We start from the raw sequence: 21780 nt of genomic DNA, 5'->3' as shown, positions 1-21780 counted from the left end.
GATCCCAGCCTATAGAATAAAATAGGCTTTCATTGCTCAATCTAATTCATGCTGATAAATATATATATATCAATAGGACTAATGGACACTTGCTCAAACTCAGACACTTTTGATAGACTTCAATGGGCAATCTGTAGTTCTTACATATACTGGACATACATGTATATACTGTATATATACATTTATTATCGAAGAATATAACTTAGAAATGCCTCATGAACTTAGTTCAACTGTCACACTCCGTGAGAATCCAAAATATAAGCTTGTTGTATTCCAATGTTTGTAAACATTGTTAATGTAAACAAACACTGTGAGAGCCTCATAACATCGCTAAAACAATACTTTTGATGTCATGGATGGTCAGTACTTGCATTCATAGCTATGTCTATTCATCTGAGTGGTTATATTTTACCAAAACAGAGGCAGGGTGGCCGTTTTGATATTGTTTCATCTGTCGATTTTCCCTTTGAAAAGCTGCATATTATCAAGATATCAAATTGTTACCAACAAAAAGGTCAAGAGCAAATGTAGCATATGGCATTCATTTGTCACATGTAAATAGCACTTTTCAGTCGAGCTCAAAGCATGAGCGCAGCATTTCCTTTCCAGCTCGAATCAATGAGCCAAATCAGTCCTACATGACAACAAAATCATAAACAACAGAATAGGGCTGGCTAATAAGTCCTTCGTTTTGGGGTTAAGCTCTGGTAAAACAATTAGGCTAATCCATACTCCCATATTTCCAAGTCCTATTCTTGAAGATCAAGGGGTATAACATTATTGGAATGCCTGGAATTCTGATAGACTTTGGTTTTTAATGTAAAGATATAATTTAATCGTATTATTATATGAAGTGGAAAGTGATGGGTTAGAAGAAGCCTACATAACCACCACAAAGTAAAAATGTAACATCCATATATGGCCAGCTATGGAAACATTAACATTGATTTATCCTGCAATAGATGTTGTTCAAATGTTAACATACATTATTGTCTTCTTCTAATGGCTCTTCAGGGGAAAGTCATCTAAAAGTAATGAAATGTAATTACATTACTGAATTTGGGTAATCCAAAAGTTACATTACTGATTACATTGTTTGGACAGGTAACTAGTAATTGTAATGGATTACATTTAGAAAATAACCTACCCAAACCTGCATTTCTCCAGCCTCATCCCTCAGCTGTTTACCAAAAGAAGTGACTGCTTTGTTGTGGTACCACTTTGTTGTTTTTGGAATCCCAGATTGCTCCTTTAATTAAAGTACAATATTTAATGGTATTAAAAAGCTGTTTGCTGAGTAATAAGTCCACAGTCACAAAGGAAGTGTATGTAGATCCACATGTTTTTAATCAATGCTCAACATTTCACCATGAAAATCATATTTTATGCATCACAGGAAAATGGTAAGACTTTGATCTTCAATACTTTGGTCTTGTTTATTCAGCAACTTCTTTTCCCTGTAAGAAGAAAGAAATAATATAATGGATCAGTAATAATAATGAACATGATAAATATATGGATAGAATATAATGGATCAGTAATAATAATGAACATGATAAATATATGGATAGAATATAATGGATCAGTAATAATAATGAACATGATAAATATATGGATAGAATATAATGGATCAGTAATAATAATGAACATGATAAATATATGGATAGAATATAATGGATCAGTAATAATAATGAACATGATAAATATATGGATAGAATATAATGGATCAAGTCTTTAGTGCTCAGTACTCAGTTTGGATATTTGATGTTGAAGTACCAACTGAATTACTCTCATTAGATTGTTTAGCCCTTCCTGAAATGTTCTTCTTAGAGATCTTCAATACAGTTGAGTGTAAAAGTTCTGTATTGACCTCTGAGAAGACTGAATCATAGGTGGTGTTGATGTGGTCATATCTGAACATGAGTCAGGTACAGGTTTAGAAGCAGTTCTGTACCTTTCCAGAGTCACGGGTCTTGGCTCTGAGCTTGTTGACCTGAGTCTCAGCAATGTCAGCACGCTCCTCAGCCTCCTCCAGCTCATGCTGAACCTTCCTGAACTTAGACATGTGCTGGTTTGCTGCTTCCTCCTGGGTGAGGAAAGGAGAGGGAGAGCAGAACATCAGCATTCATTATATACCTTTTTCTGAAGATGAATATATTTTCAAATGTATGCATTCAGAGTATTTGACTAAGTCTGTGACTCACCGCTTCCTCAGAATGCCTCTTGTAGGACTTCACTTTCATCTGCAGCTTATCTACCAGGTCCTGAAGTCTGCCAACGTTCTTCTTATCCTCCTCAGTCTGTGGGAGAAGATCAAATGATCAATGCCCCATAATTATACACACAAACCTCTCTGTGTTGGTGTCAAGTGTGTGAAGAATACACTTTCTCTTACCTGGTAAGTGAGCTCCTTGACTCTGCGCTCATACTTGCGGACTCCCTTGACTGCGTCTACACCTCTTCTCTGCTCAACCTCCACCTCAGTCTCAAGCTCACGCACCTTTGTGAAAAAGATAAATGTAGGCATTTGTTTGAGGTGGTAAAATCAGATGTAACAAATCGTGTAAAACAGGTAGAGTCTTCTACCCAGTCAAGGAGGCACAATTGTTGTCTGTTCCTATGTACTATTTACAATTTTTATTGAAGTGGTCTATAATTATAACAACTTTTCATTTTCTCTGTCAGTGGTTCCCAAAGTGGAATTTACATTTCAAATGTTATGAATATTGATAGTCAAAAGCGAGACAGAAGCACTGACATAAATTCATTTGGAAAGTAAGTGGGAAAGCACCATATTAAAGTAATGTTTCCAGAGTATGTACATATGTTTGTTACGATTTTATGTTGTTTTTTCAAGTTTTTATGAACTTTTGAAAGTCCGCTAGCCAACAAGCTAATTTAGCCTTCTAGCTGGTAGCCCCACATAGCAACGCTAGCTTCCCTAGCAACAGCCCTTTTGCAGCAGAGTGAATGAGAAGCTAGCGATCTGGAGAGAGATAAATTCAACAATGTAACTAGATGAAGCCTAACAAATGATTACAATAAGATTAATTGGATTCATGTACAGTATATTATATCGTGTGTTGATATTTATTTAGAATTTTTATTATTATTATTATGAATGAAATGGCAGTTTAGAAGAAGTCTGCCAGGACTTTTGTACAATCTTGAACGAAGCAACTAGATTAATACATTTGTATATCTTTATTTTAAGGTCTTGGCTACAATTCTTCTCAACTCCACTAAATAAGTGTAACATATTCCCCAAAATGTTGATTTTGAATGTAAATACATCCTGATTTAAGCTTTTAAAACTGCTACATTTTCTCTCCGCCACATGGCAGAATGTGTAGAATTTCAAGAAATTAGCTCTTAAAATTACAAACTATTATTTCTGTCCAAAGGAAAAAGTGTAGACTAGCTGAACATTTGTTTTAAAACTGCAAAATGTTGTTTCTGATGCCAGAAGGTGACTTTAAAATGTATTTTCCCAGGGGGCGAGACATGATTAGTCCGGCCATGCACTGCAGAAATCGTAGCAAATCCAAAAGATGAAGACTTGTAGACAATCCCATTGCGACCATAGCTAGCTACGCTCATGCACAGAAACATTGGGTCTAACAGTTGTGCTGAACTGCACATGTTCATGCAGTCAAAAGCACTCCTTCGGTAGAAAGTTGTTTTTGATGAAAATTAAAATGTGTTAGTTTGTTCCTTTCACTAGGTTGTAATAATGACAGTTTCAGCTACTTAAAGATGCACTACAGTATCGTATCTTAATACATTTACTCGAGTCTAGGTCTTGCCTTTAGATTTCAAGAAAATTAACAACCAACGATTAATTTTTCACTTCTCCCATAGACATCTCAAACCCTGGTCTGGTCTGAATCGCAAGCATTCCCAGAAGTCTTGCAATGTTGCACCTCTGGGTTTAGAAACACTGTGGTAAAACTACCTGGATGCTATTTTTACTGCACTCTAAAGTAGGAATTGTATTCTGATATTATGAGGGGGTCACTAATTAATTTTCTATCACAAAAGGGGTCCCGCGTCAAAAAGTTTAGGAACCCTTGATCGAGGTGGTTTAGGGTGGCAGGTATCCTAGCGGTTAAATGTTGCTGGTTGAAATATCTGAGTCTTCAATGTGAAAATTGTGTTGATGTCCATGGCACTTAACCCTAATTTGCACCTATCTGGTGGATATGACTTTATAGGGTCAAATGCATGTCCAGCAATCAGTCTTTTAATCCACCCTGCAGGTATCTCACCCTGGACTCCAGTTTCTGGAGCTGCTTCTTGCCTCCCTTCATGGCCAGATTCTCAGCCTCATCCAGGCGGTGCTGCAGGTCCTTGACTGTGACCTCCAGGTTCTTCTTCATCCTCTCCAGGTGAGAACTGGTGTCCTGCTCCTTCTTCAGCTCCTCAGACATCATGGCCGCCTGGAATAGTAGTTTGTTTCATTTATGCACCAATTGGCACAAATCATAACATCCCTCTTACATCTTTATTGTGGTTAACCAGCACAGCTACCATTTCTCTTGAGGACAAGTCAAGTTGAAGTAATTCAAAGACTCACGTCAGTGATGGCCTTCTTGGCCTTCTCCTCTGCATTCCTTGCTTCCTGGATGATGTCGTCCACCTCTCCCTGCACCTGAACCAGGTCAGTCTCCAGCTTCTTCTTGGTGTTCAGAAGGCTGGTGTTCTGAAGGAGGAAACAAGACGATTTGTTTGACTCTCAAGAGAACTTAAAAGGCTGAAATTCTGAAAATCTTCAAGCAAAGACTGTCGAATCCCAGGTGTGTGTAAACGGTATACTTGGTTGAGTTTTATTAGAAATATCTTTAATCCATACCTGGGAGTGCAGCAGTCCAACACGCTCGCTGGCATCTACCAGCTCAGTCTCAGCCACTTTGCGGCCTCTCTCTGTCTGCTCCAGAGCAACTCTCAGCTCCTCGATTTCAGCCACCATCAGACCGTTTCTGCGCTCCACCATGGCTACCTGCTCCTTCATGTCCTCTGCAGCGCGGACGGCATCATCAAGGTGCAATTGGGCATCCTGGGGTTCACAATGACATAGGTTCATTAGGACTTGTGGAATTAGGGGTGGTAGGATGGGTGATAGGAATGTTCATTGGTAAGAATTTACTCAATATTTCCCTCCCTTCTACAGTATATAGTTCAATCTATTCAAATCCACTGTTCTTTTATTTTCTACAGATTCACAAAAAAATCCCACTCCATGTTCAGATTTTTGAGCCTGATGTCCCTTTACCTTGAACTGTCCCTGGATGTTCCTCAGCTGTTTCTGGGCCTCAGAGGCCTGCCTGTTGGAGTGGCTCAGCTGGATCTCCATCTCATTCAGGTCTCCCTCCATCTTCTTCTTCACCCTCAGGGCATCATTCCTGCTCCTGATTTCAGAGTCCAGGGTGCTCTGCATGGAGTCAACCACCCTCTGGCTGTTCCTCTTGATCTGCTCCATCTCCTCGTCCTTCTCAGCGATCTTCCTGTCCACCTCACCCTTGATCTGGTTCAGCTCCAGCTGCACATGCAGAATCTTAGATTCCTCGTGCTCCAGTGTTCCCTGGACAAACAGAAGCAGTCAGGCGAAATGTGCTCAATACATTTGGATGTAGGAATTATATATATATATATATGACTACGCTAAACACCATTACAGGGAGCATTATCCTGTAGCTGGCGTTGGCTAGCTTAACACTGCTTTCCCCATCTAACAGCTGTAGTTTGTACCTCAGCCTCCTCCAGAGCGGTCTGGATCTCAGACTTCTCTGTCTCCACGGTCTTCTTGGCCTTCTCCAGCTCATGGATGCTCTTGCCAGTCTCTCCAATCTGCTCAGTCAGTTCAGAGATCTCCTCTGCACACACACACACACACACACACACACACACACACACACACACACACACACACACACACACACACACACACACACACACACACACACACACACACACACACACACACACACACACACACACACACACACACACACACACAGGAGCAGTTTAGACTTGGGAGAATTTATGTGGATATTGCCAATGTACTGAAGTTGACATTGAATCATAATAACAGTTAATTAATTAACAGCAATTCATATGGTCTTGCAAATCTAATTGCCCTCCACATCCTTTGGTTGTTCAAAGGAATAGTGATCACAAGTAAAATAAATATATATTTTGATCTGTACATTTGATGCTTACAGTTCTCTCCATTTTCAAAACACTAGTCAAACATGAGCCAAATAGAACTGCTGTCAAATGCTCACGCTGCAGGTTCTTGTTTTCTCTCTTCAGAGTCTCCAGATGATCCAGAGCCTCCTCGTAGGAGTTCTTCATCTTGAAGAGTTCAGTGCTCATAGAGCGAGCCTCCTTCTGAGCTCCTTCCAGCTCAGCCTGGCCCTCCTCGTACTTCTGCTTCCACTCTGCCAGAACCTAGGAGAATCCATGGGATTTTCATTAGAAGTCATTGATAAAGAGTTTTGAATCAGAAATATGCTCCAAGTAATCATATAGCAGACAGAAAATATCACCCTTGGGTGAGGTTTCTTTGTTTTCACCTTGTCAAAGTTCCTCTGCTTCTTGTCGAGGTTGGCGGCCAATGCGTTGGCTCTCTCAACATCAATCATGAGGTCCTCCACCTCTCCCTGCAGCCTCTGCTTGGTCTTCTCCAGGGAGGCGCATTTGGAGTTGGTCGCCTCAATGGTCTCCTCTGCCTCCTGCAGACGCTGGGCCAGCTTCTTCCTGTTGGACAACAGAGGGAGGTTTTAGGGGCTGAAACAAATGTTATAATACATGTTGATGTAACATTTCCTCAGAGCCCCCTACCACCCTCACCATCAATCCAATCCACCATCACCATCAATCCAATCCACCATCACCATCAATCCAATCCACCCTCACCATCAATCCAATCCACCATCACCATCAATCCAATCCACCCTCACCATCAATCCAATCCACCCTCACCATCAATCCAATCCACCATCACCATCAATCCAATCCACCCTCACCATCAATCCAATCCACCATCACCATCAATCCAATCCACCATCACCATCAATCCAATCCACCATCACCATCAATCCAATCCACCATCACCATCAATCCAATCCACCATCACCATCAATCCAATCCACCATCACCATCAATCCAATCCACCATCACCATCAATCCAATCCACCATCACCATCAATCCAATCCACCCTCACCGTCAATACCCTATATTTTAGTTTTGCTGATCTGTGGGACTCACTTGGCCTCCTCCAGCTCCTCTGTCCGCTGGATGGCATCAGTTTCATACTTAGTCCTCCACTGAGCCACCTCACTGTTGGCCTTGGACATGCCGCGTTGCAGCTCTGCCTTGGCCTCCTGCTCCTCCTCAAACTGTTCCCTCAGGAGGTCACAGTCATGGCGGGCAGACTGGACACCGTGGGCAAGTGCATTTTTAGCCTGTGAGAGAGAAAGACATAGAAAGATTGGAGTCAAACAAATTATAGTAGAAGTCTCTGATGGTGGTGTAGTCACCATGTATATCAAGATATGTCTTTAAACCAGGGTTCTCGAGCTGGAAGGCCGCGATTTTATTTGGCCCCTCACATTTTCTGAATAAAAAATATAATTTTTGGCAGGGGGACCGTAAAAGACTGTAAAAACACCAACAAATCAGCTCCAAGTGATTTACTTTGGGAAATCCAATCCGAAGTATTCCCATGCACAACAGACAGATCTATGTGATCAGAGGCGTCATGCCCATAGGGGGCACAGGGGGGCACGTGCCCCCTCAGATTTGTCCTGCTGTTTCTCTGTAATACTACTAGTTACCTTACAATTTTCTGAAGTTGGCTTTAGTCAGCCCAGATACCGTAGGTTCCCAAAATCCCAACCTCATAACTAGCTACCAAGAAGCCATTTCAGGCTATCAATCGAGGTAGAGTGGCTAGCTTGTCTAACTATCTTAGTTTGCATGCCTGCTAGAAAGGCTGGTAGACTTAAGAAAAGCAAGCAAAATGTACTGAATAAGACTCAAATTCCTTTCAATCTTTTACCCAGATTTTAGCAGAGATGAAGAGAAGCATATTTAGTTTCTTTTAAAATAAAGAACCACCAGTCAGGAAGACACAGACAGCTGAAACTGTTTTTTGTTTTTTTTACAATGAATTAAGTATAAAGATTATGACTATAGATTGCAGGAAAAGCTGTTTCAGGTGTTTGAAAAATGCAAAAATATCCAACTTCAGGATAGGGGCCTAACCTGACTGGACCCGCAGCCACCATCACATACTTTGTGACCCATCAGATTTTTTTGGGGGGTGGGGGTGGGGGGTGTATTATGTCCCTGTACGTGATCGCATACAAATGTAAACAAGGTTTGAAAATATTATGTTTTAGTCAAATATTATATCTGTCTGTGCTTCTTGCATTCAATTGGAAGTCTACAAAGGATTTGTAATTATGTCCTGACCATCCCCACAAGAAAAAAAAAATCTGCACATGGCTGAATCTAGTTGATGATCCCTGCACTAAACTCTGGGGTCGGTGGAGTCCATCTTAGGTCCCTTACCTTGACCTCCTCCTCAATCGCCCTCTTCAGCTCCTCCACCTGCTGGGTGAAGGCCTGTTTTCCTCTGGTCAGCTGAGACACCAGGGCTTCCTTCTCCTCCAGCTGGCGGCCAAACTCACCTGCAGGGACAGAGGGACATCTTGTTAATAGGGTCTCTGTTCTCTTGGATTGAAAATGTATTTTGAGGTATCATGGGGAATGTTGTTTGGTGGTGAATTGTACAGTAGAAACTATGTGGACCATTGGAGGTTCCTCAGAAGAGGAAGGGGAGGACCATAATCCTCAATGAAATGAATACAACTAAAAATAGTGAAACATTAAAAAAGTTAGATAAAACTATACCAAATATATTCACACCACCAAATCATTGATTAAAACACAATGTTATGCAATGAAGGTCTACAGTAGCCTCAACAGGAATCTGTAGCGTAGCACCATGGTGTAGACATGTTTCCATTCAACAGCTAGTTTCCATCCTCCTCGGGTGACATTGACTTCAATAAAAAACCAAGGAGGCTCATGGTTCTCACCCCCTTCCATAGACTTACACAGTAATAATGACTACGAACTGCAACCTATCATAGCTCTTGCAGCATGAACTAACATGTTGTCCACTCAATCAAAGGACTAGAGAATTAAGAGATTTTTTTCATCTGATCACAGACAGCTGATGTGTTTTGAACTGAAGTCCAGAAGGGAAAGGAGGAGACGAGGAGAGCACGTAGATACGAGAAGGAATTATACAACGAGCAAAATGATCATGCTGTTTGTATGTGGCTTCTATGAAAGTGAACTGTGTCTGCGTGGGATCAGGGTAGTATTCATTCCGCACATTCTGTTGAAAACCTTTCTTAAACGGAACCAAATAAACCAAAATTAGGATAACATACCTGAATTTGTCCAATAGAAACTCTCGTTTGCAACTTTTCATTACAACCTAGATTAGCTAGATGCAGGCAAGAGTGTGCAAGGCAGTATTGAATGTATCACAGTCTCTCATCTCGATTACTCAAATTCTTCTCTCGACCTGTGCACATACGTTGTAAACTGTCATTCATAGGCTAGGTTGAAGCAACCTCATGATGGGTATATGGAACATTTGAGCATCATGTAGTACTCTAAATCTATCGATGTTACATTGAGCTGGATGAATCGAATATGAAAGAGTCATCCAATATGCTGTAATAGAAGTAAGGCCAAGTTCCTAAAAAAAATTATTGTCCTCCTTCATCTTAACCGACCGGCACTAATGTGGACTATGGACATAAATCCCCAACACATGTTATTGTGGTTTAGTGAAGTAAAGCATTGGCTTGTTGTTCATTGCTGATGGTACCATTTTCTGTCAGGAGTCTGGCCCTCTGTCCGCTGATGTCGTTGACCTGGCGAACATTCTCATCATTCTTAGTCTTGAGCTCACTCAGCTGGTCCTCAAGAGTACGGCACATCTTCTCCAGATTGCCCTGTTAGTGAAACATGTTCCATCATTACTTTATATATGTGACTCCTGTCAACTTCAGTTCACTTGAATGGTGATGTAGTTGACCCTCCTCAACACTGCTTGATCAAAACATCACTACTCACCTTAGCCTTGGCGACGGCCTCCATGTTGCTAGAGAGGTCATCAATCTCCATCTTGTACTCGCTCTTCTCCTTCTCCAGCTTCTGCTTGACGCGCTGCAGGTTGTCGATCTGCTCCCCGAGCTCAGCCACACTGTCGGCCTGCTTTTTGCGCAGAGCGGCGGCTGTGGCCTCATGCTGCAGGGTGGACTCTTCAAGATCACGACGCAGCTTCTGGAACTCAGCCTCACGCTTCTTGTTCATCTCAATCTGAGCAGCAGTGGCACCTCCGGCCTCCTCCAGCCTCTCGCTGATCTCCTCAAGTTCCCTGGAGAGATCAGCCCTCTGCTTCTCAACCTTAGCCCTGGCAGCACGCTCAGCCTCAATTTCCTCCTCCAGCTCCTCAATACGGGCCTAGAACAGGGGACAGGAGCAGGGGGATGAACACTACAATACAGTTGAAACAATTGAACCTCACAAAGTAATAATAGTATGTATATTTTGCATTAATGTGTTAATACAAAGACAGTTAATATATTCAGTAGATAGTGTCCAATTTAGGAACCAAACTACCATTTTGATGCAACGTCTTTACAACGTCTTTACAACGTCTTTACAACAGCAAGAAGCACCATCTTCCAACCTATTCATCCATCAGAATCCACCGGGAAAAATGTGTGCTACCAGAATAATGTTTTTCAAGTTTGTGCTTTTCTGTTCTTGAGCTTTGTACCTGGGTGAGTCTGGAGCTTAGACCCCTAAATCCTCTACTGTACCTGGAGTTCCTTGATCTTCTTCTGCAGCTGAGCTCCCAGAGACTGCTCATCCTCAATCTTGCTGAGGAGCTGAGTGGTCTCAAAGTCCTTCCTGAGAAACACAAATTCGCCGATTGCAGAGTTAGTTGTGGTTCGATAGTGTAAAGGGAGAGCATTATACCATTCATATTGCTTTTAAAGGAATACTTCAGCATTTTGGCAATGTATCTACTTCCTCAGAGTCAGATGAACTTGTGGATACCAGTTGTATGTCTCTGCATCCAGTATGAAGGAAGTTAGAAGTAGTTTTGCTAGCCAACGATTACTAGCATGCTAGCAGTTACCATATAATTCCAGTCATTGCGCTAACTGTTATCAACTTTAAACTGCATGCAGAGATGTAAAAATGGTATTCACAAGTTCATCTGGCTCTGGGGAAGTAGATAAAGGGCTTCCAAAATCCTGAAGTATCTCTTTAAGAATCACATGTATATGCTGATTCACAATTACAAGAATTTGCCAAAAACAACCATTATAGCAGGTAATACTGTAGTCGTAGGTTTGTGTTTACTTCTTGATTTTCTCATCAGCTTGCTGCTTGTCATTCTCCAGGTCCATTATGGACTCCTGGGCCAGTTTCAGATCTCCCTCCAGCTTTCTCTTGGCTCTCTCAAGGTCCATACGGAGCTTCTTCTCTTGCTCCAGAGAACCCTCAAGCTAGAAGATAAAACACATATATTGTTAAAATCTAAACAACTGAAGATAATATCATCTTACATACTATCATGGCCAAAATGTCAAACTCCACTCACGTCGTCCACTTGCTGTTCCAGCTTGGTCTTGGCCTTGGTCAGAGTGTTGACTTTGTCCTCCTCTGCCTGCAGGTCATCCAGTGTCTGCTGGTGGGCCTCTTGGAGGGCTTTCTTCTCCTTGGTGAGCTTGGCAACACTCTCATCCATAGACGCCATCTCCTCTGTCAGGTTTTTAACCTTTAAATGGCCACAACATAATTATACTTAACCATAAAGGGGAGTTATGTATATATATTCTTATATATTGCATTCAGTTCGTTTAGATTAGAACTGCATCAACAATTACTGTACTATAGATTCAACACTAGATGCCAGTGTTCACCATGCCAGTGTACTGAATGGAAGTCATAAATGAGGGGTAGCAGAACATACAATGAATGTTGGGAGAATTCTACTATTGTGTCTTGATTTTTCCTGCACCCACAATACAACTTGAATTCCATTTCTGTTAACTATGTTTTGAGTTGATTATTGTTTGGTTAGACTGTAAGACCCAAGACCTTGTTTTCAGTGGCGTGCTTCTCCTTCTCCACTTTGGCCAGGGTGAGCTCCAGGTCATCAATGTCCTTCTTCAGCTCAGAGCACTCATCCTCCAGCTTCCTCTTCTTGGCAGTCAACTCAGCATTGATCTCCTCCTCATCCTCCAGCCTCTCGGTCGTCTCTTTGATTTTGGCCTCCTGCTGGATCTTGCTCTTGATGAGCCCCTCACACCTTTCCTCAGCATCGTTCAGACTCTCTCCTTCCTGGTTTCAGAACAGGAGAAAAAATCAGCGGGCTACTTTTGTGTATGAAAATATAGACTTCATTTAGTCAAATATGTCAGACCAAATCATGAAATATATAAATAACATGGGCAATAACAGTGTGCCTGTGTGTGTATGTAAATGTGTGTTTAAATGTGCCTTCATGTAGGTCGTTGCTCACTCACAGATGTTACTTGGAGCGCCAGGTCGTTCTTCTCCTGCGTCAGGGCCACCAACTTCTCCTCCATTTGCTTCTTTGTGGACAGAGCCTTGGCCAGATCTGTCTTCATCTTCTCATAGTTCTCCTTCATGTTGGCCAGCTCCTTCTCAGTCTCAGCGCTCTGCAGCAGGGGCTTGATCTTGAAGTACAACTTCATCCATGGCCAGGTTTTCACATTCATGAATGAGCGGATGTTGTACTGGATGGCGAAGATGGAATCTCTGTTCAACAGAAAGGACATAGTGGTGAGTGACGTCCCACACTTCAGTTCAACATTTTATTTTGATTTACATCTGGTTGAGTTGTCAACTAACGTGAATTCAACATGAAATTGAAGTCGGAGTAAAAGAACAACAAATCCTCTGCCCCCTTTTGTTAACAGCTGAGGAATCGGTGTAGGGAAATGTAACCCATCTTAAACTCACAGACAGCTCTCTAGATGCAAGGACTGACAGGTCATGCATGTTAAGCTCAACAAGAATTTGATATTTTTCAAAAAATGAATGGGTTAATATCACAAATGTAAATGACAATTGAACAGCCAAATCCCAAACTGCAGCGATAAAGCTAGAATCCTTAGTTGCCACATCCATTTCTGGACTAAATTAATTTACCCAAAAGCTTTAGTAGACCATTATAAGATGTACTTTCTCATTCTGAACAACTCACAGCATATACAGTATGTAATCATAATGCATTAGATACAGGTGGTTGACAGAAAGCTTTGCCAAGATGTCTACTATTCCTCACCTCCTCTCCATCATCTTGGTGAACTCTCTCCTCATGAGGAATCCACGGCTGAGAGCCTGGACCATGCCGACCAGAGAGGCCAGCTTCTCATCTCTCATCTCCTCCAGGACACCCAGCAGACCGGCTTTGAAGAACACCTGAGACACAGGTTAACATGGTCAATGGAACCACAGATAGAAAGGGTTGAATCAAAAGAGGGGAACAACACCACTAGATTGATTTAAACAACATTAACTCTGCAATGGTTACAAACAAACCATGGGAGAGGTTGTTTCTAAGTTGTTAGTTATTGTACTGTTGTACAGAGCCTTCAGAAATTATTCACAGACCTCAACTTTTTCCAGCCTGAATTTAAAATGAATTACATTGAGATGTTGTGTTATTGGCCTTCACACAATAGCCCATAATGTCAAAGTGGAAATATGTTACATTTTTACAAATTAATTAATTTGAAATGAAAAGCTGAAATGTCTTCTGTCAATAAGTACTCAACCCCTTTGTTATGGCAAGCCTAATGAAGTTCAGGAGTAAAAATGTGCTTAACATGGACTCACTCTGTGTGCAATAATAGTGTTTAACATGATTTTTTAATGACTTGCTCATCTCTACCCCACACATACAATTATCTGTAAGGTCCCTCAGTCGAGCAGTAAATTTCAAACACAGATTCAACCACAAAGACCAGGGAGGTTTTTCCCTTGACTTGCAAAGAAAGGCACCTATTGGTAGATGGGTAAAAAAAAGACATTGAGTAACCATTTGAGCAGGGTGAAGTTATTGATCACACTTTGGATGGTGTATCAATACACCCAGTCAATACTAAGATACAGGCATGCTTCCTAACTCAGTTACCAGAGTGGAAGGAAACCTCTCAGGGATTTCACCATGAGGCCAATGGTGACATTAAAACAGAATTTAACGGCTGTGACAGGAGAAAACTGAGGATGGATTAACATGTAGTTACTCCACAACACTAATGTAAATGACCGAGTGAAAAAATGGAAGCCTGTACAGATTAATAATATTCCAAAACATGCATCCTGTTTACAATAAGGCGCTTAAGTAAAACTGCAAAAGAATGTGGCAAAGAAATGTACTTTATGTCCTGAATACAACACATTATGGCAAATCCAACACAACACTAAGAACCACTCCTCAAACATGGTGGTGGCTGCATCATGTTGTGGGTATGCTTGTTGTTGACAAAAACGAGGCAGTTTTTTTTACGATAAAAAGAAACGGAGTAGAGCTAAGCACAGGAAAAACCCTAAAGGAGAACCTGGTTCAGTCTGCTTTACAATAGACACTGGGAGACAAATGCACCTTTCAGCAGGACAATAACCCAAAGCAGAAGGCCAAATATACACTGGAGTTGTTACCAAGATGACACAGAATGTTTCTGAGTTGCCAAGTTCAGTTTTGACTTAAATCGGGATGAAAATATATGGCAAGAATTGAAAATGGCTGTCTAGCAATGATCAACAACCATCTTGACAGAGCTTGAAGAATTGTTTGAAGAGTAATGTTCAAATATTGTACAATCCAGGTGTGGAAAGCTCTTAGAGACTTACCCAGAAAGGCTCACAGCTGTAATCGCTGCCAAAAGGAAGTCTAACATGTGTTGGCTCAGAGGGTTGAATAACCAAGATGTATTAGTGTTTTATTTTTCATAATTGGTTTTTACAAATGTTAGAATTTTTCTTCCACTTTGACATTCAAATACATTCAAAAAAAATTCACAAAAAAATTTACGATTTTTAGGGGTGTGAATACTTTCTGAAGGCACTGTAGATGAATAATGTACACAGATACAGATAACTGCAGCCATACCACTATAACACCATGCGCATGATAATGACTTTAGTTTCTCTTCCAAACTTGTAATGAATGACTTTGAAGAAGAAAACAAAACTACAATGATTTTCCACTTTTTCCATTTTAGTTAAATGAAGAAGAAATAATAAAATAGTGGGAATACCAACTGAAGTGATTTTAAATTATCATAATAGTTGTGTTTTGTTGTCAGCTTTTACTGGGGGTTTTTGACTGACCTTGGTGTGTCCAAACTTGTAATCCTCGTGATTCACATCAATGGACCCAAGCAGCTTCTCGGAAGCCTTCTTGTTGTCCATGAACTGGCCCTCAGGGATGACACTGGCATTCAGTACTTTGTACCTGAATGAGAAGACATTTTTAAAATATGTCAAGTTGTAATAAGTTGGTTATATTACATAAAAGGTAAGAATATTCTGATGTTGGGAAAACCCTTGGAGCAGATATGTTATGTGGTGTGTGTGTGCAGTTGTGTTTGAGTGCGTATGTACCTCTGCTTGAAATCAGCATAGATTATTCTGCTGGGGAAGCCCTTTCTGCAGATCCTGATACCCTCCAGTACACCATTACACCTGAGCTGGTGGATAACCAGGAAGTTCTCCATCAGACCTGGTAAAACAAAACAAGTCTCTTTTAATACTCATAAACAGATTAAAGATTGGGATTGTTAAGGTTACTGATACTGTACTGATAAGATGACATATTTAACTCAATATTTCTTGTACCTGGAGTTTTTGACTCGTTGGGGATCAGGCAGCGCACAAAGTGAGGATGAGTGCTCCTCAAATTGGTCATCAGCTTTTGTAAGTTCTCCTGTAAGAGGGTTACAAACCATTTTCTCAGACATCATTTATGATAATCAATGCAACTTTTGAAGGACTAAATATGCACATTTCAAAAGCTCACCCTGAACTGGGAGGACACAGTCTGCATGGAACCACCCTTCTTCTTGCCTCCTTTCTTGGCTTTATCTGTTAAAATGGGGAAAAGTTAAAGATAACTAGAAAAGTACATTTCCTAGAGCGGGTGGAATAAATAGAATAATAATAAGAATATGTAAGAAATCTAGAGTGGTCTTGTCTTCAGCAAACACACTAATTATAATCCAGAGAATCTCTGGTTAACTTCACACGTATCTAGAGGCAAATGCTGCCAATCAGATTGTGTAGAATAACACCCATTGTATGAGTAAATTAATCCAGTAATAAACCCTGAGAAATTGTGATATATTCAGACTTTAAAGGAAATTGTAACTAGTGCTAGTCTTACCCTCAGGAGGGGCAGGTGGATACAGGGCAGCCAGAAGTTTGACTCCTGACTTCCCGTACAGTTGACAAACTGAGTCGTTCAGGGGGTCCTTGTTCTTCTCCAGCCACCCAGTGATGTTGTAGTCCACAGTACCGGCGTAGTGAACCAGGGAGAAGTGGGCCTCTGCCTTGCCTTTGGCAGGCTTGGGCTTCTCAAACGCATTTGTTTTGCCAAGATGCTGGGCGTACAGCTTGTCCTTGAAGGTGGTGTCTGAAGACTTGGGGAACATGCACTCCTCTTCAAGGATGGAGAAGATGCCCAATGGCTTTACGAAAAGAGATGTATATCAAATTAGTGATATTTCCATTTAGGATCACATTAATTCCTTTAGTAAACATTCTATTACAGGATTATATTCATTTAGAGGAACATAATAGGAAACATATTGAGATCTCAACAGTCAGATGCTGATAATATCTCACACAGCGTTCCATTTGAGCTTTGCTGTTGAGGCCCATTATAAACCTCACAGACATCTTACCTTCTCAATAAGCTCAATGCAGGCAGCCAAGTCCATGCCGAAGTCAATGAAGGCCCAGACGATTCCCTCCTTCTTGTACTCCTCTTGCTCCAGGACGAACATGGTGTGGTTGAAAAACTGTTGCAGTTTCTCATTGGTGAAGTTGATGCACAGCTGCTCCATGCTGTTGTACTGTTGATGGAGTTTTAAAAGGGATCATTTCATCATACAAGTTTGTAATCCATCTCAATCAGAACTAATTGTCTTGTTCTGGTCTCATACTCACATCAAAGATCTCAAACCCGGCAATGTCAAGAACACCGATATAGAATTGCCTTGGATTCTTGGTGTCCAACATCTCATTGATACGGATGACCATCCACAAGAACATCCTCTCATAGATGGACTTGCCCAGAGCACTGACTGAGTTATTAACCTGCAATGATAATACCTCAAATGAATACATTAGCTATTGACCATGTCTGGTGATAAGGTGATAAGACCTTGGGATAAACAGCATCACAATTTTTAAAAAGCAATGCACTCATCCCCAAAAATATTACGGTGCTCAGAAATTGGTAGATACTGTGTTTTGCAGTCTTACCTGAGGCACAGTCTGTCCCTTGGTCACATACTCATTGCCAACCTTCACTCTGGGGTAGCACAGAGCCTTCAACATCTCAGCTGAGTTCAGGCCCAGCAGGTAGCCAATTTTATCAGCCACTGGAGAGACAACCAACAACAACAGATTCGGTCACACAAGAACGCTTTTTTTCTGACGTTAAACTGGCAAATTAGTTTGGATAACTTCTTTGTGGGTTAGGTTTTGATTCACCCACATCCATAACTTCAAGTCATTTGAGGAGGTTGTACCTGTTCTCCAAAAATGATCTCCTGCCTGACTTTCATGTGGCACTGTCTGTCCTGTGTTCTATTTCTATGTTGGGGACTGGGAATGGGACTAATGCTTTACATATTGTATATCTATGAGTGGGACTCACCCTCTGTGCCGTCTGGCTCGGCCTGCTCCTCACGCTGCTTCTGCTTGAATTTCAAGTTTCCATGGTGCAATACAGCTCCTGTCAGCTTGTAGATGCCAACCTTCTCATCATTAGTGAAGCCCAGGATTGTAATGGCATCCTGACATTAAAGAGGAAGTACAACAGTGATGAACTGAACGGTAGTTTGCTCAGTTACACTACAGTTCTGTGCTGCTCACTGCAGAACAAATGGGATGGATAGATTTGACTCTTGGCAAACACATTAGTAGATGGCAGCACAACATTTGTTTTACACAGTTCCACAGGGCACATAGTGGCGCTCTCTTGTGGATGTCTTACATGTATGTGCCTCAAGGAGAAGTGTGAAGGCATGAAGAGTTCCTTGAGGCACATGCTTAACTAACACAAGGCATTTAGAATCAAACTAAAAATACATGAATATTCCCAGCTGCCACCAAGTTGTAATTGCACAGAGCATTCAGTGTGTATGGTGGTCCTAGCCATTCTATATGTAGACTTTGGTTAACCCTTTGTTTGACTCACATCTGTGGCATCCAACTCTTCCTTGTCATTAATGCTGGCCACAGCGATCTGTCCCTGACTGCACATGGGGAAGTCGTAGGGGTTGGTAGTGATGAGCGACATTTCTGTGGACAAAGGAGAACAGCTTGTCAGTTAAATCTCTTAGAATTCTGCTCTCCTACCTTTACAGTATCTCTCCCTCTTTTACTCAATAGATGGACTCAATGATACATGTAGTATTACTAGTGCATCACAGTGTATTACTTGATAGATATTTCCCAGAGACCTGACCCATGTCTAGATGCCTTGTTACCTTGGATGTAATCATTGTAATAGTATTATATTTTTTTGAAGTTCCACAGATGGGGGTGGGAATAATTTCTCCTGAAACTCTACTTTGTCGTACCAACTATGTCAGGTTTGTGGCCTGTCATCATCTGGAAGAAAATGTGGTAGCCTCTCTCATCGGGCAGCTGGAAGGACACTCTGGACTTCTCCAGCAGGTCTGAGAGAGGAAGAGAGAGAGAAAGAGAGAGAGTATATTATAATATAATATCATATTAGATTATATTTGTCTATATGATCTTCAAAAAAAGATCTGTGTGGATTTAGGAAGGCATTGAGAAATAATCAAAACCAACTCACAGGTCTCAATATCAGCTTTAGCCAGTTTACCACCTTGGAAGTGAATCCTGATGAATTTACCCTTTAGTAGAACATGGGTTTTAGAAATAGGCCAACAAATTAATCAACATTTTACTTTGATAGACCCCTTTAAACATTACAGTTTGTTGCACATCTATTGAAATGACAATAGGGAACTACTGAAATACATCTTTCGAATATAAGGTAACTTCCACAGTGTGCCCTTCATACTACTTACAAAGCGAGACGAGTTGTCGTTCCTCACTGTCTTGGCATTACCGTAAGCCTCCAGCAGAGGGTTAGCTGCAATGATCTGATCCTCAAGAGAACCCTGATTGAGACAAACACAACTTGCTCAGAAACTGGTAAAGCACATTTTTCTCAATTGATCACTTTTCTTGAAACATGATTCAACCAAACTGAAATTAAAAGGCATGCATAAGAACAACCTACCTGCATTTTGCTTGGGTCTACTTCCTTCTTCTTCTCTCCACCAGACACTGCAATGGTGGCAAAGTACTGGATGACACGCTTGGTGTTGACAGTCTTTCCTGCACCGGATTCTCCGCTGGTTTATATGACAGAGAAAGAGGGGTTTTAGTTACATGTTTGAGTGTCAGATTGGCTTTCACTAAGAAATAGCATAGAAAAATACACTGTTAACCTGTGTTCTGACATAAGTCTTTAACAAATAATCCTTCTCATCGACTCGCTATTACACAGAGCCTGATGCTCTAATCCATTCATAATGTCATGTATTTCATCACATCAAGTGACACTTTCTCAAGTGACATTTTAGTAAACAACTTACGTAATCAGGACGGACTGGTTCTCCTTATCTGGAACCAAAAAACACATAACTTTTCATACTCAAGCAACATTCAGGGGACATTATTTCATTCATAGCATCATCACGGATTTCAATTTGGAACATTTTCCATTCAAGGGTAGTGAAATCAGATATTCCCAGCAAACTGTTATTACCTAAACTAGAAAATAGGAGATACCTCTCTGAAGCATATTTCAATTTCCATTGATGCATCCATCCAATCATCCATTCATCCAACCGACCATCCTTTCATCCGTCCATCCATCCATCCATCCAACCATCCATCCAATCATCCATCCATCCAACAATCCATTCTTCCGTCCATCCATCCAACCATCCTTCCATCCATTTATCCATCCATCCATGAGATATCGTACCAATCAGCATGAACTGAAAGGCGTTATCAGAGACGGAGAAGATATGGGGTGGAGCCTCCATCCTCTTCTTCCCTCTGTAGGCGTTGACAACATCTGAGTCGTACACAGGGAGCCACTTGTAGGGGTTCACCGTGGCACAGAAGAGCCCAGAGTAGGTCTGGATGAAAGCATAATTAATTTAGGAGATTAACAAAGTCAGATGTACTTTTACCTGGATTTATGTGAGGATGTGGGTGTACTTTGGTAAACTGATGTGGGTCTACTGTATTGATATGTTTTGGTTTCTACCATTTAATTATGTGTAGTACTGTATGTGTGTATTTATTATGTTCATGTATGTGTGTATTTATTATGTTCATGTATGTGTGTTTGTATGTGCAGGTTTCTTACATAGATCATCCATGCTGCATAACGCTCTTTGAGGTTATACAACACAGAGGCTTCATTCAGGTAGGTCATCATGGCCATGTCCTCAATCTTGTCGTACTTAGGGGGGTTCATCTCATAGATGTCTGCATCTTTGAACTCTTTTCCTTCCTGAAACAGTCAGAAATCTAGATTACACACAGATCAAAGTGGACATGACTGAATGCTTTTTGCTCATTAAATACATGTTGAATCTTTAAAAAAATGCATATCAACATTTAATCCAACTACTTAGTTATCACCCACTGACACATATCTGGTGTTTCTTGACTAGTCAATTACAAACAATCTATGCCATTGTTAAGTAGCTGCGTTAAAGATGATGTGTTTGAAGGTTATATTCTGGCTACAAAAAAAACAAGAAATTCTTCATAATGTTTATTTTGTTAAATATTTTATATTGAAATGTTTTTGATCATTTCGATGAGTTTTCAAGAAATTGAGTAATTGCACAAACTTGACTACTTTTCAGATCAGACTTACCTCCTTAGTACCGTCAGGTTTCGTGACTGTTACAGTACACTTCCCGTCGGCCCTGGCAGTGACCAGACCCTTAAGGTACAGCTCCGCCTTGTCTGTCACATAGCAGGAGTTCTTTGAATCAAAGGGTGCGGCTTGTGCCTCCATCCTCTCCTTCTCAGATTTACGAAGGTATATGGCAGCCTTGCCGTAGATTTTCATCTCCGCGTCCGTACTCATGGTGACGGATAACTAGGAAAGAGATGAAACAAGAAACATGATTGACTCTGTGGTGCTTCCTCCCCAGTCAACAGAGTTAGGTGAGCGGTATCTCTAACCAAATATTCTCATCACTTTTTATGTGGAGACTCAAACTGTGTCTCACCTTCTTTTTCCCCTCCTACAGATGAATGTGTACTTCTTAGAGGACCCTGTGAAACATAAGGTGTTGTGAAAAAGCACAAGTCTAAAGCAGTGGAGGCTGCTGAGGGGAGGAGGGCTC

The 21780-nt window shown here is 41.1% G+C and overlaps 1 protein-coding gene across 1 annotated transcript; it reads right to left on the bottom strand.

Annotated features, from left to right (window-relative positions):
* Positions 1–1324: 1324 nt before the first annotated feature.
* LOC109877457 (myosin heavy chain, fast skeletal muscle-like) lies at positions 1325–21530 on the bottom strand. Its single transcript, XM_031811583.1, has 39 exons — positions 21303–21530; positions 20784–20930; positions 20394–20550; positions 19999–20026; positions 19641–19755; positions 19426–19518; positions 19188–19248; positions 18949–19047; positions 18564–18667; positions 18021–18159; positions 17624–17742; positions 17306–17455; positions 17041–17211; positions 16521–16824; positions 16158–16222; positions 15977–16064; positions 15743–15860; positions 15470–15593; positions 13419–13555; positions 12634–12889; positions 12206–12448; positions 11706–11882; positions 11465–11610; positions 10915–11005; positions 10163–10552; positions 9915–10041; positions 8579–8697; positions 7271–7467; positions 6576–6759; positions 6285–6450; positions 5749–5873; positions 5273–5581; positions 4853–5056; positions 4577–4702; positions 4269–4439; positions 2396–2500; positions 2205–2300; positions 1955–2086; positions 1325–1457 (listed from the first exon to the last, which is right to left on the bottom strand). The coding sequence occupies exons 1-39, from the start codon at positions 21516–21518 to the stop codon at positions 1437–1439; spliced, it is 5820 nt and encodes a 1939-aa protein (XP_031667443.1). The 5' UTR covers positions 21519–21530; the 3' UTR covers positions 1325–1436.
* Between the last annotated feature and the right edge of the window lie 250 nt (positions 21531–21780).

Source organism: Oncorhynchus kisutch, unplaced genomic scaffold (genome assembly GCF_002021735.2).
Source record: "Oncorhynchus kisutch isolate 150728-3 unplaced genomic scaffold, Okis_V2 Okis01b-Okis20b_hom, whole genome shotgun sequence".
NCBI classification, from domain to species: Eukaryota; Metazoa; Chordata; class Actinopteri; order Salmoniformes; family Salmonidae; genus Oncorhynchus; species Oncorhynchus kisutch.
This window is presented reverse-complemented; position numbering and strand designations above follow the sequence as displayed.